Source organism: Trifolium pratense, linkage group LG3 (genome assembly GCF_020283565.1).
Source record: "Trifolium pratense cultivar HEN17-A07 linkage group LG3, ARS_RC_1.1, whole genome shotgun sequence".
In the NCBI taxonomy this organism is placed as follows: Eukaryota; Viridiplantae; Streptophyta; class Magnoliopsida; order Fabales; family Fabaceae; genus Trifolium; species Trifolium pratense.
In genome coordinates, this window is record NC_060061.1 from 8,704,268 (window position 1) to 8,718,357 (window position 14,090).

The 14,090-nt window shown below is 33.5% G+C and overlaps 3 protein-coding genes across 4 annotated transcripts; 2 read left to right on the plus strand and 1 right to left on the minus strand.

Moving 5' to 3' along the window:
• Positions 1 to 2,438: 2,438 nt before the first annotated feature.
• Positions 2,439 to 5,353, plus strand: LOC123915880 (type I inositol polyphosphate 5-phosphatase 5). 2 transcript variants are annotated; one of them, XM_045967152.1, is made up of 7 exons: positions 2,439 to 2,678; positions 2,781 to 2,885; positions 3,319 to 3,865; positions 4,015 to 4,208; positions 4,290 to 4,398; positions 4,505 to 4,653; positions 4,801 to 5,353. In XM_045967152.1, the coding sequence occupies exons 1-7, from the start codon at positions 2,557 to 2,559 to the stop codon at positions 5,018 to 5,020; spliced, it is 1,446 nt and encodes a 481-aa protein (XP_045823108.1). In that variant the 5' UTR covers positions 2,439 to 2,556; the 3' UTR covers positions 5,021 to 5,353. The 2 variants fall into 2 exon arrangements, with proteins under 2 accessions (XP_045823108.1, XP_045823109.1); XM_045967153.1 differs by having other exon boundaries at positions 4,810 to 5,296.
• Positions 5,354 to 5,410: 57 nt separating this feature from the next.
• On the minus strand, positions 5,411 to 6,965 carry LOC123915881 (putative ETHYLENE INSENSITIVE 3-like 4 protein). The gene has a single exon (XM_045967154.1). It carries the CDS (start codon positions 6,896 to 6,898, stop codon positions 5,516 to 5,518), a length of 1,383 nt encoding a protein of 460 aa, XP_045823110.1. The 5' UTR covers positions 6,899 to 6,965; the 3' UTR covers positions 5,411 to 5,515.
• Positions 6,966 to 10,353: 3,388 nt separating this feature from the next.
• LOC123913530 (nitrate regulatory gene2 protein) lies at positions 10,354 to 14,055 on the plus strand. The gene is made up of 5 exons (XM_045964304.1): positions 10,354 to 11,841; positions 11,984 to 12,061; positions 12,385 to 12,590; positions 12,759 to 12,982; positions 13,094 to 14,055. Exons 1-5 carry the CDS (start codon positions 10,926 to 10,928, stop codon positions 13,746 to 13,748), a joined length of 2,079 nt encoding a protein of 692 aa, XP_045820260.1. The 5' UTR covers positions 10,354 to 10,925; the 3' UTR covers positions 13,749 to 14,055.
• The last annotated feature ends 35 nt before the right edge of the window (positions 14,056 to 14,090 follow it).

Consider the following 14,090-nt stretch of genomic DNA (forward strand, 5'->3'; position numbering starts at 1 on the left):
GGGGATTGCCTCTAGTATATAAACACTTAGTCAGGCCATCTCTCAACCGATGTGGGACTTCTTAACAAATGTAATGATGAATTTTAATATTAAAAAAAAAAAACGTAATTATGTATCTTTATTGTTGGGGAGTTCAGAGGAGTTCGGAAGAAACAATGAGGTGCACCACAAGAAAATATGATGCCACATCTCAACCCGAAATCTTAAGACATTGCGTTAATGGAGAATAACACTATGTGTCTATATATAGAAATATAAAACTTCAAATCTGAATCAAATATGTTTAAAATAAAATATAAGGTGTACCGAAGAATTCACCAAAATGTAATCTCGTTTTTTTTTTTTTAACTGCAAATATAGTCTCATTTTGTTTTTAAACATATCCAATTTAAAAACAAACGGAAAGTTACCAAAAATATAAACCTTTGTTATCAAATATATCAACTTAAAAATCAAACAAAATCCTTGCATAAATAGATTTTAAGGCAATCTTCATAAATATTATGGGATTTTTCAACATTATTATTATTATTATTATTATTTTGTTTACGATTTTTCAACATTTCAAGTTTCAATCAACACCAACTTTTATAATTTATTTAATTGCAAGAGGAATATATATTTTTGTTCCGTAAGAGGAAGATATCTTATGTCATAAAAAAGAAACATAGGATATATTTCTTAAATTATGTAGATAAATTCGACATTCTTAACTATACAACTTATTATATGGTCTGCTTCAAAAAAAAAAAAATTATATGGTCAACATTTTACTTGTATTTTAAAAACTATTTTAAAAATTACGTTGATATAAAAAAAATTATGTTAAAAGTCAAACTGTAATATTATGGAAATAATATAATAAATTGATACAGTGTTCTCTACCAAAAAAAATAAAAATTTGATACAGTGTTACGATGATTTAATTTAGGAGAATGTTAATATGTGCATGTATCGAATTTTTGGGTTGTTATTTTGTGACCTATTGTTAAAACGGTTTCATACCACTTGGATGGTTCCCTATTATTGCCCTCAACTCAACCTTAAGTGCTCCGAAAACCCTGCCGCCATAATCTCATCCTTTCCAAACTGAAAAACCAAAAACATACAAAAAAAAACATTAATCACCAATCCAATTATTAGAACCAAAATTGAAAAGATATTATTGTTGTTAATCACCAGAAAATCTACGCACGAACACATTCTTGTTGTGAGACATGTCAATGTGATTGATTAACCTAATGGCATGCTCCAATTGTGAATGCATGCATGCATGATTGAATGTCTTCTTCACGTAATTCTAAATCCAATTCTAATTCTGAAATGACCAAAGCTACCAAATCAAATGCTAATTCTGAAATGACCAAATCTAACAACAATAGCAGCGGCAACAATAACAATAACAACAACAACAACAATAGCAGCGGCAACAACAACAACAATAGCAACAATAACCACAACAGCAGTAGCAGCAGCAACAACAACAACAACGATAACAATTACAATTACAATAACAATAACAATCTCCTTAGCCCAGTTAACACCTCCGTCGCTACAAACACCTCGCCTGATACTGGTGCCAAGAATGAGAAGAAGAAAAAGGTTTTTTTTTTTCTTATTTTCTTTCTTTTTAATTTTAACCATATGCAATATTGATGGTTATTGGTTACATTATATTGTTGTTTTGATGTTGATTGTTATTTTTCTGTGTAAAGTCTCTCTTGCCAAAGCTTTTCGGATCAAAGCGAAATGGGAGAGGTTCAGATGAAGATGCACTCAAACCAAATAATGAAGGAGATTCAATTTCAATTAGTCTTGGTATTTATTTTCATTAATTGCTTCTTAATTAATTTCTATCTTATCATGGTTTGTTTCCCTTTAATTTTATTTAATACTTCTTTAAAATGTTTGGTATTGAAAGATTTGGAGAAGAAAATTGAAACTAGAAGAAAAGCATTTCTTGAAGCTTCCCCCATCATGAGAAAAAGTTTCTCAGGTATGACTAATGTTTAATGCAATGATATTATTGCTTTTATCTCATTTATTTATTTATTATATAATTTTAATATTATATAATAACATGTGGAGAGGTTACCGTCCATTTGAGTCCCACAAGATTTGAGGATTAGTTCACGCAGAGGATACCTGATTTATGCCATATATAGTGTTAATATTACCTAGGGAGAGGTTACCGCCTATTTGAGTCCCACAAAATTTGAGGATTAGTCTCTCCAGTTGCCCGCAGATGATATCTAATCTACGTCATATATAATGTTAATATTAGCGTATCCAATTTTTTTGGTCAACTCTAGATTATCAAACAAGAAATTTCCTCATGTATTATTTTGGTAGCTTACCTAACAACAGTGATATTTTTGTTATTAGTCAGATTTTTTCCTTTTTAGGGGTAAGAGCAAAATGGAGGAAATCATATTTTCTTGTTTGATATTGACCTTAAGCTTCCCTTGTCTTTATCATAGTGGATGTATTGTATAGTATACTCTTTCAATTATAGATTTATTAGGATATGAAAATGTGACAAAATAAACCAATACCATGAATTTAATGTCTTATTATGAATTCACAGAAAGAGAGACTAGCCCTGGGATTGAAGGCTTAAATTTGTCCAATTTTGAAAGACCAACAATGGCTCCTGAAAATGAAATTCAGAGTTTCAGGTATGAGATTTCATTTTCAGTTCAACAAGGCTTCAAAAACATTGTATTTGTTTGCATATACAATAGTCAAACTTAAATACCATGTTATTTATGCTATTGTAGGATCTTTGTTGCAACGTGGAATGTGGGAGGAAAATCTCCAAACTTTGATCTTAACCTTCAAGATTTCTTGCTGGTGGAGGGTTCTGCAGATATATATGTCTTGGGGTATGAACAGACTCACAAGTTCACAACATTTCAACATATATACTTCTCGTAGAATAGTTGAAACTTATAGCCAAGGTTTTAAATCACAATCTCAATTGGGTTGCGATATTTGATATTATCAAGAATCATAGTCAAATATGGCAGATGTGACCTGAATCGCGACTGCGACAGTCGTCCTAATGTTGGAAACCAGTACGCCGAGAGGCTCAGATTGTGGTTCCGGACCTTTTGTAAAAATCTTGGTTATATCTTGTGTGGAAGAAAGAACTACAAGTGATGGAAAGATGCACCAAGATAAAACCAAAAAGAAAAAAAATAGTTGTGCTTGAAAATTCATGATGTTGTGTCTATTAGCAAAAAGCTATTGTTTCTATGCATTTGTTTTCATTCAAATCATTATAACTTGATGTTACCTGAAATATTGTATGTTCAGATTTCAGGAAATTGTTCCTCTAAGTGCTGGAAATGTTCTAGTAATCGAAGACAACGAACCTGCAGCAAAGTGGCTAGCATTGATAAGTCAAGCACTAAACACACCAAAAAGTGAATTTAGTGATTCATCTGATTCAGGAACTGGATCCAAAACAAAGGAAACAAAGTCACCAGCAAGTCTAAATTTCTTTCAAAAGCCTTCTCTTAAAGCTATCAGTAGAAATTTCAGGGCAGAAGGTAGCAGCCTCCTCAAGGCTTGCAATTGTCCTGTGGAATCTCCATCGAGAGATAGACGGAGAGTAAGAAAATTTAGTGACCCTATGAATAAGTTAGATAATGAGATTCACGGTGCAAGTACCATGGAAGAATTGCTTTCAATTGCAGAAATACCCTCTTCTCCTGGCCAATCCAAATATTCCCTTATATCAAGTAAACAAATGGTTGGAATTTTTCTCACCATATGGACTAAGAAAGAGTTAGTGCCTCACATTGGCCATCTTAGAGTAGACTCTGTAGGGAGAGGAATCATGGGTTGCTTAGGTAACAAGGTAAGCACAAAAGTCCTTATATATTATATCATTCAACATGTTACATAGTTAATAACTTGTTATAAAACTAGTACTACTAAAAAAAGTTGAATTACTAACGGAAACTAGACACAAAATAAAATTGATTTGTTGTGCACAATCGATTGCAGGGGTGTATATCAATGAGTATGTCGTTACATCAAACGAGCTTTTGTTTCGTATGTAGTCACTTGGCTTCTGGTGAGAAAGAAGGCGATGAGGTTAGAAGGAATTCTGATGTAGCTGAGATTCTCAAAGGCACACAGTTCCCTAGGATTTGTAAGCATCCTTGCCGTCGAGCACCAGAAAAGATAGTGGATCACGAGTAGGTTATTGCATATATATATGAGACTGGATCACAAGTATGTGCCTTTTGAATTCTACTAACTTTTAGCTTGTTTTGCAGTCGAATAATATGGCTAGGAGATTTGAATTATAGGGTGGCTTTGAGTTACGAAGAAACAAGGGTTCTGTTGGAAGATAATGACTGGGACACTTTGTTAGAGAAAGATCAAGTAATGTGTCCCCCAACTTCATATACATATACATATACATACATAACAAAACAATTCACTGTGCATGAGTAAATGTACTGATAAACTTGCTTTTCATTTTATTCAGTTGAACATAGAAAGAGATGCAGGAAGAGTTTTCACAGGTTTCAAAGAAGGAAGGATAGTGTTTGCACCAACTTATAAGTATTCACATAATTCAGATTCTTATGCTGGTGAAACTGTTAAATCAAAGAAGAAACGCCGAACACCTGCATGGTATTTATCCCTTTCTAGCTCTTATTATTCAACAAATTTTGCTTCAACACAATGTCACATCGCATGTACAATTAATAAAAAAAACTTATGATATCTATTAATCAAAGCCATTATCAATATAATATTCTGATATTATATAATTTTCAGGTGTGATAGGATACTATGGCGTGGTAGAAGCATCGAACAATTATCATACATTCGTGGAGAATCAAGATTTTCTGACCATAGACCTGTTTGTGCTGTTTTTTCTGTGGGTGTGGAAGTAAGAAGCAGAAACAATAGGTTCAGAAAGGGCTATTCGTACACAAGTCCAAGACCTGAATATGAAGACTACATACCTCAGAGGCATAGTTTCTATGATTTTTAATTCAAACCTCAAAACTTAAACTTGTATATTTTCCCCTTAGTGTCTATATAGAAGAATGAATTTTCGCCTAGATTTTATTTCATTTGTATTTTTTCACTATACTCTCCAAGGTGTCTATAGCTAGTTAGAATGAAAAATTCTTAACTCCTACCAATATACTAGCATATGGCTTATGCAAGTGGCGAAGCAGTGACTGCAATATTCTTTGTCATGACGCGTGACACTTAGTGATCGATGTAAATAGAGTTGAATCATTCATTGTCATACAAACATCAAACCAAGGAAAAACTTTATTGTATTAATTTGTATAAGCTAAATGTCGCGTGAGTTACATATCAGGAGACAGTCCCTACTTATTTAAATCTCTATTTTCTATCTAATTAAATAGTAGAAAGAAAACGGAGCTCAGAACTTCGATCACCTGTAGTTATCCAACCAAATCTTATTAGGTTGGATGGCCACAGAGGATCCGAGTTCATCAGTGAGGCATAAAACTTAATCGTATGTCAAGTCCCATATCGAGGTTTCTTCATGACTCAGTGTTGTATCTTGTGCTGGATTTTGATTCAAGTCCACGTTATCTCTTTCCATGTCCACTCCCATGTTCAATTCAAGATCTTGCATGCTATTTAGCCAGAAGCCACCATAATCTTCTTCTACTGTCATATCAACAATCTCTCTCAGCTCTTTCACATTCTCAACGAGGTTTTTACGATCCTGATGCTGATTATTAGCCCCTGCTATATGCATATTCAACCAATCATCTGGCAGATAATCATGGAAGGGAACATGTCCTTGTTCTATTCTGTAAGAACAGAGTGATTCATGGTTCAATCTTGAGCTTTTGTCTGAAAATCCCATACACAATTCACTTTGTGGACATTCAGCATATTGACATGAATATAGTAGCTTATCAAAATCAACATCAAAATCAAACTTCCTCCTCTTCTCATTGCTACCATATTCTTCTTCCAACTGATTCAAAACATGTTTAGTAGTACTAGAACTTTCACCTTCTTCTTCTGATATCTTGAGGCACTTTTCAGTGAGATGAACCAAGGCTTGTTCTTGGTTCATAACTTTGGACCAAGTTGCACTATCTTTAGCTGTCATCTTATCTTGCAAAGTCTTTGATTGAGTCACCAACCTTCTAACTTTATCAACATCAGGAGACAAGTGCTTAATGATTGCAGCCAACACAGAAACTTTCCAAGCCTTTTTCAAATCATGTGGTTTTTTATAAGGTGGTGGACCTTGTTTTTGTGCCAAAAGACCTTGTTGACCCCACCATTGTTCTGTTCCATTAGGCCACCAAGGAGGAGCTAAACCTCTTTCAAGAGGGAATCTTCTTTGTGGTGGTGCACAGTGTTGCATTAGAGCTGAAATAAGAGAACCTAAAGTAGTGTCTTGCAAATCATAAAGTAAATACATATATGATGAAATTGGATCTAGTAATTCCAACTCTTCTTGATTTTCTTCAAAGAGTGGTAAATATTTAGAAACTTCTAATGGAGCATTTTGACTGAATTTGACTTGTTCTTTCCACCATTCACGCAAGCTTTCAGAAGAACCGGTTACTGGTTTTCCATTTTCTGGTATAATACCATAGACAAAACCTTGAGCTTTGCATGTTGTCATAATCTTCATCATGTATTTAAGGATTGAATCTTGTGCTCTTGACATCTTTTTTCTTCTTGATGCTTCATCTTTTGCTTGTTGATTTTGTTGATCAACTTTTTTACCTTTTTCTTTTAGCTTCTGTAGCAGGATTTTGTCCTTCCACATGCGTTTCTTCAGCTCATCATAGTCTATAACTTCTTCTAATTTCTCTTCTTCTTGTTGATCAAAGAGGTCAATTTCTTCAGTGATTTTCACCATAATTGATTTCTGTGAATTCTTCTTATAGATGCAATGCAGTGTAAGATGTTTGAAATGTGTGAATGTAGTTAAGATATATATAGGTGCATGGATGAAGGTACTAGAATGGCGGTGGTAAAAGGGTATGATCCAATATATATATTCCTATATATCAGGAAACAATATCTATAATCAGCTTATGAAATTCATGCAATTAATACGTTAGAGGGATCAATGAGGACAAAGATATGCATTACAGAAGATGGTAAGTGTTGTACGGTGGAATGTATGAGGAAATGCTGCCGTGAGTACCACGTAATCTTGTTTGACTAAACAGCAGTATAGATATTTTGATTACTAAATATGTAATGTGATGTATGAAATTATATGAACATTTTAGATTTTTTTTTTGTTTAATCATTTTGTGGATTAAACTGACTAATAAAAGACAAACTCAAACGATAAATTGACTAAGAAACTATGTACCATATATATGTTTTTGTAATTATTTGAATTGATCCGGAGGATGGTATTTATATTGTGAGAGCGTCTCACACGCTTAAAACCTAAAATGGTTGTTTTCTGATCAATCTTGTTCTCATCAGTTATTGGATAAATACTCTCAAATTATCAAACGGTAGAGTAGGTGTCACCTGTGATGTGAATGAAGGGATGGCGATGAGCAACGCAGAAAATAACCATCGGTGATGGAGTGCGCACCATAAAACTGTTGTAAAGAATCTAAGTCCAGCCATGCATGAGCTTATGCTTAATTGCAGGGGAAATTTACATGCATATGTTTGCATGAGCTAGCTGGGCACTAAGGTCTTAATTAATGTCCAATTGGATAGGAGTTGTTTTCTTTGACCAATTATTCCTCCCTTAATCCCTTTGGGACCTATGTGTGTGTTTTTTTTTTTTTTTTTTTTTTTGATAAGTGTGTGTGTTTGTTAATGACGTAATCAACGACGTGTGGTTATGACGGTATATAATATAACACAATATATATATATATATATATATATATATATATATATATATATATATATATATATATATATATATATATGCATACCTCTCATATTTAGATAATGGAGGTATTTGGATCAACTTTGGCTACAAAAACCTTTTACAGAAAAAATAAATTGGGACATAGTCCTTAAATAACTATTATCCAAAAATCGAGTATTTTTTGTTAACGTGGAAATTTGTTTATCCACCGTATCATCCACCACGTTATCTATAATGTGTCATACGAAGGAATAGAGTTATTTCAGTCCCTAATAATATTTTAAAGAGATATTTAGTTTTTTTTTTGGTATATACAAAGAGATATTTAATTTTCTATTTCTACCATATTTAATATTATCATTCTTAAGTATTCTTCAATGGCGGACCGAATCATCTCAAGTCAGTAGCATAAGAACCATAATATGAACATTGAACATGTCCTAGAGGCACATTCGATAAGGATCAATGGTCAAATCAGAAACGTATGATGAAGATCACCTTAAAATTAGTTCACGACTATCCAGGGACGGATCTAGAAATCAATCACACGGGGGGCCGAATTTCTTTTTTAACAATAAATAATAGAGTTAAATATATTTTTTATCCTTATAAAATAACGTGTTTTTATGTTTAGTCCTATTAAATTTTAACTTAAAATATCCTTTAAAATATTGCAGTTTGTTAAGAATAGTCCCTATTTTGAAATATTCTTACAAAAAATTGATACTTTTAGTCCTCAAAATTGTCCTATAAAATACAAATATGGACTAAAAGTAAATTTTTTGAAGGACAAAACTTAAAAACTCATAATTTTATAAAGATTAAAAATATATTTAACTCAAAATTATTAAATAAAATCACAATAATTTATTTAAGAGGTGTCATTAGCAACTATATGTATGTGGAAGGGGGGTTGAAGCCCCTGCTTGCCCCCCCCCCTTCAGTCCGTCCCTGCGACTATCTTTAAAGACAATTGTCCATTTAAATTTTTTAGGTCCTAGCTAAAACGCTAATCCTTCCGTATACAGTATAACCTAACTTATGCTTAAGTACTCATACACTATTCTTAATTACCTGCAAAATCCAACACCCACAATTTTTAAGCGTGGTGACGTATAGTCGAGGCTCCGAAATTCATGGACATTGAAATTTGTCTTGTCGAGAAATTCTCACAAGCATCAGAGTCTTACCAGCTAAGTTGTCTGTATTTGGATGATAGTTAAAGACTTTTAGAGTCTAGTCTGAAGAATTTTTATGTTAATTTTTCACTTTCGATTTCTTGTTGTAAAACAACTCTAAATTTATATTTTGAGAAAAATTATTATTTACGTTTCAAATGAGTTCTTTTTATTCCATCAAAAAATAAAATGAGTTCTTTTTATTAAGTTATTTTCTTAAAAAAAAAAAAGGTTGATTCAGCTTAAAATTTTATTAATTAATGTCACAAAAATCTGGAATATTACATTTCTCATTTAAATTTATTATTTAGCTAAATTTTACATGATTTTATATAACTTAATTGACAATAATAAATTATTCAAATGCACATAATTTCACACACATATATAAACACATTTGTTAAAAGTTGGGAAAAATAAGACACTAGAAAAATGACCACTTTTTTAATAGATTTATTTTGTAATATTATAACTTTAAACAAATATATAAAGAGTTTTGGTAGTAATGAAAACTATAACTAGAAAGTCAATAACTAGAAAGTCAATTATATATTATTAATTAAAATAATATGTTATAAAACTTGGCTTTGGCTAACATGCATCGGTGCACCATATGGTGCACGATGCACAAGTTAGCGATTTCATTATAACGAATACGAATTTTATAAAATTTACCGTTGGATTGAAAGTTTATATCATACAGATCATCCATAATTTTTTTTAAAAAAATTGAAAATGATTTGATATGTTATTGAGACCCGTCAAAATTAACGGTTTATAAATTTTTATTAAATATCGTTAATCTTTACGAGTCTCAATAATATATCAAATGATTTTTAAATTTTTTAAATTTTTTTATGAATGATCTATATGATATAAACTTTCAATCCAACGATGGATTTTGTAAAATTCGTATTCGATATAATAAAAACGCTAACTTGTGCACCGTGCATCATATGGTGCACTTGTGCATGTTAGAACTTGCCATAAAACTTTATATTTTATTAATGTATGATGTTTTAGTCTCCGTGAACTTAATTCAGTTGGTAGGAACATCACACTATATGTGCAGGAGCCCAAGTTCAAACCTGAAACACTTCTTTTATTCATTTTTAATTGAATTTTCTAGCAAATAAATTACTTTCCAACAAAAATATAAGATGTTTTAAAACATACTAGTACTGTATTTTACTTGGTTATATTTGGCCACATCATATAAAATTGAACCGCATAACCAAACGAACTATTTATGGTCAATGGAATGAAATGAAAAATGTAAAAAGCTTCAAAAGTCAGACACACAAAACAAGGTAAACACTGAGTAAGCAATAACTGTTGGAAATTGTTTATGTTTTATTATTACTCGCTCGGAGCCGTTCACGTTTTTTTGTTTCTTTCATCACCTTTTTCTCCATCCCATTCCCTGCTGCTAGCTACTAAATGCTCATTCCTCCACACCACACACACCCTCTCTCTGCAACCCTGATACAGTTTCAGCTAGCAGCTTTCTCTTGATTACTCTTACCTACCCATTTCTCTCTTTGTACTTACTTGTCTCTAACTATGCTCCTGTCCCTTTCCTACAAACCTTTTTCAAGGTAACCTTCTTAATGCAACTTGGTTCTCCATTTTTCTTATGTTTTCCTCTGTCTGAATCATAAAGTTCACATTTTTACCTAGGTTGTCCTGTTCTTTCTTTCATCTTTTATCACATTTTTACCTCACTGGGTTTATGAGGGGGTGTTAAAAATTGAGTCTTTTTTGTGAGGGGGTGTTAAAAATAGAGTCTTTTTTGTGAGGGGGTGTGTTAAAAATTGAGTCTTTTTTATGAATGTTTGGTGACTGAGTGTGATTTGAAAATGGGTGCTACTAACTCAAGAGCTGAAAAGAATGAAGCTTTGAGTTTGTGTAAAGAAAGAAAAAGATTCATCAAGGTAGCTATTGATTCTAGATATGATTTAGCTGCTGCACATATTTCTTACATTCAATCTCTTAGAAATGTTGGTATAGCTTTAAGAAGATATGCTGAAGCTGAGGTTTTTGTAGAGTCTTCTTTGTCAATTTCTGATAAAACCCCTTCTCAAACTAGTTACCCTTCTCCATCATCACCATTGAATGTTACTGAGGTTGAAGTTTCAGATTCACCTTTGCATAATGAAAGTCCTTTTTCAACACCTGCTCCTTCTCTTAGTTACATGAGATCAGGTGGTAATGGTTGTGTTACTGTTACAATCGATGCTTGTGGTAACAACTATTTAGATGATGAATCCAATGTGGTTTCTCCTATGCCTCCACCTCCTCCTGAGTTTGGTGCATCTTGGGATTTCTTTGATCCTGGAGAGGATAGTGAGAGCTTTAGGTTTGTAGTGCCTGGTAGTGAGTTCAAAGATTGCAGGGATCAGTGGTTACAATCTGGTTTAGATGATCATTCAGTTGTTTCAAGTGGAGTTGAGGGTTGCAAACAATTGGTTGATGGAAAGGTGAAACAGTTAGAGGCACCAGGTAGTACTGGTGATGACATAAATCTTGATGTGGCTGACAAGGGTGATGTTGGAAGATCAAGTTCAAAGAAGGAGGAGGAGAAGAACATGGCTGAGAAAAATGTGTGCACAGAAAGAGAGGATCCTTCAGAGTTCATCACTCACAGAGCTAAAGATTTTCTCTCTAGCATTAAGGATATAGAGCATCGGTTCATTCGAGCTTCGGAATCTGGTAGGGATGTTTCAAGGCTGTTAGAAGCAAACAAAATCAAGGTTGGATTTTCTGATGCAAAAGGTATTTTGCTTGTGTCATCATCTGGTAGTACTGAATTTCATATGAATTTTGTACTATGTAATAGAGAAGCATGCAGTTGGTTAGTCTCTTATTGTTTTCAATTAAATCTAATTATTACTAATCTTCGTCAGCCTTCTGATAGGGAAGTCGTCTACAATGGCTTTGATCACGGCCATCCAGCCCGTTTGTTGCCGCAGAAAGACTTCACCCGTTTTCCAGGGTAAGTTGTTACCCTTATTCTGTATACACTTTTAAATTTTTAACAGCTAAATGATAGGGTTAGCCTTAAAACATTACGTCGTTGCAAACATGAGCAGCTTGTGGTCCAGGTATAGGCCAGGCAGAGGCTATGGTGTTAATAAATAAATATGTTGACATAAGGTTTTACCTTGTAACAAGGTTTGGAATGCAGAGGTTTATATTATAGTGTTATCTCTCTCAACAAATTTTCTTGCTTGGCTTTATTCTAAGCTTTTAACTGTTTCATTTGCCTGCTATAGCGTTGATATGAATATGGACTAATTTTATCACCCTATTATGTAGAACCTGTACAAAAAATTATTAGTTGGAAAAGGACGACATCTTATCGATCATCCTCATCCAGGAACCCTTTGGCTTCAAAATCAAGGGAAGATATTGATGATAGTGGAAGTGACTTTGTTGAAGAATTCTGCATGATTGCTGGAAGTCATTCATCCACCCTTGACAGACTGTATGCATGGGAGCGGAAACTCTATGATGAAGTGAAGGTATTACTATTAGCATAAAAAGGGGTTCGGATTGAAACATTGAAATATTTAAACCCAGTTCTTTGATTATCAGTGTAGATTTTCTAGTAAATCTAATGCATCTCCAACTCTAATTTCCATGTTTTCAATAATTAATCTTTTTGTGACTACTTTTTGGACTTTCTGTAGGCTAGTGAATCCATCAGGAAGGACTACGATCGAAAATGTCACCAGCTTCGGCATCAATTTGCAAAAGACCAAGGAACTCAAGTGATCGATAAGACCAGGGCAGTTGTGAAGGATCTACACTCGCGAATAACAGTGGCTATTTATTCCGTTGATTCAATATCTAAAAGAATTGAAAAAATGAGGGACGAAGAGTTGTATCCACAACTTCTGGAATTAACAGACGGGTATGCAAAGAGCTATAGATTTTACCATCTATATATTCTATCTTTAAAAACTATGTTCGCTATCAATTGAGTGTTAAAGGTATAACTACTATTGATTTATCGATGGTGCAGGTTAGTCAGGATGTGGAAGGCTATGCTTGAATGTCATCATGCACAATACATCACCATCTCCTTGGCATATCATTCAAGGAACACAACAGGAACCATGCAAGGAGATGCGCGCAGAGAAATAATAACTCGGCTGCTAGAAGAAATCGAGTTATTTGGTCTGAGTTTTGCAAACTGGATAAACAGCCACACCTCATACGTGGAAGCTCTCAATGGGTGGCTGCAACACTGTATACTTCAACCGAGGGAGCGTTCCCGGAGCAGAAGGCCATTCTCCCCTCGCCGAGCTCTGGCTCCACCCATATTTGTTCTCTGTCGTGATTGGTGTGCTGGGATCAAATCTTTACCTTCTGAGGAACTTAGTGATGCAATCAGAAACTTTTTGTCTGATCTTCATACTCTGATGGAGCAGGAAAATGACGAACTTCTTAAGAAACAGAATTCAACTCAAGCAAGCATGCTAGAAAGCGAGGTTAAAGCAAATGAAGACAATGGAGGCGAGTCTGCAAATTTGAGTTGTATGCATGCAAGTTTATCCAAGGTTCTTGATCGGCTGACCAAATTTTCTGAAGCATCGTTGAAGATGTATGAAGATATCAGGCAAAAAAGTGAAGTGGCTAGAACTGCATACTATAATTGCAAAACTATCAGAGCTTAAAAATGCTAATTCTCAACTACATACTTTCTGCTGTTGTTATGAAACACAACCTAAAAGCAAAAAACTAAAAATATATGGATCTTGACTCCCCTGTACTTGTTTGAAAAAGAAATTTGTTAGATGAAGATTGGTATCTGTAAATGATTGTCACTAGGAAATATTTGCTTACTTTGTGGTAGAAGTAGAACTATGGTTACTTCACTGATGTTGTTATGTGACGGTGACAGTTGGTTTAATGTAGCAAAAGTAAATTGATTAAATCTTAATTACTACTTTATGCATCAAGGCTAAGAATCATAATTAGAAGAAAAATTAATAAACCTTCACTGTAGTTTTTATATG

Bases quoted from the DNA above. Each gene is read 5' to 3' on its own strand.
- LOC123915880 (XM_045967152.1), top strand. From the start codon at position 2,557: ATGAATTTAATGTCTTATTATGAATTCACAGAAAGAGAGACTAGCCCT. The intron at 4,209-4,289 runs GTAGGTTATTGC...CTTGTTTTGCAG, and splicing joins GAAAAGATAGTGGATCACGA to TCGAATAATATGGCTAGGAG. The intron at 4,399-4,504 runs GTAATGTGTCCC...CATTTTATTCAG, and splicing joins CTTTGTTAGAGAAAGATCAA to TTGAACATAGAAAGAGATGC.
- LOC123915881 (XM_045967154.1), bottom strand. From the start codon at position 6,898: ATGGTGAAAATCACTGAAGAAATTGACCTCTTTGATCAACAAGAAGAA.
- LOC123913530 (XM_045964304.1), top strand. From the start codon at position 10,926: ATGGGTGCTACTAACTCAAGAGCTGAAAAGAATGAAGCTTTGAGTTTG. The intron at 11,842-11,983 runs GTATTTTGCTTG...GCCTTCTGATAG, and splicing joins TGGATTTTCTGATGCAAAAG to GGAAGTCGTCTACAATGGCT. The intron at 12,062-12,384 runs GTAAGTTGTTAC...CCTATTATGTAG, and splicing joins GACTTCACCCGTTTTCCAGG to AACCTGTACAAAAAATTATT.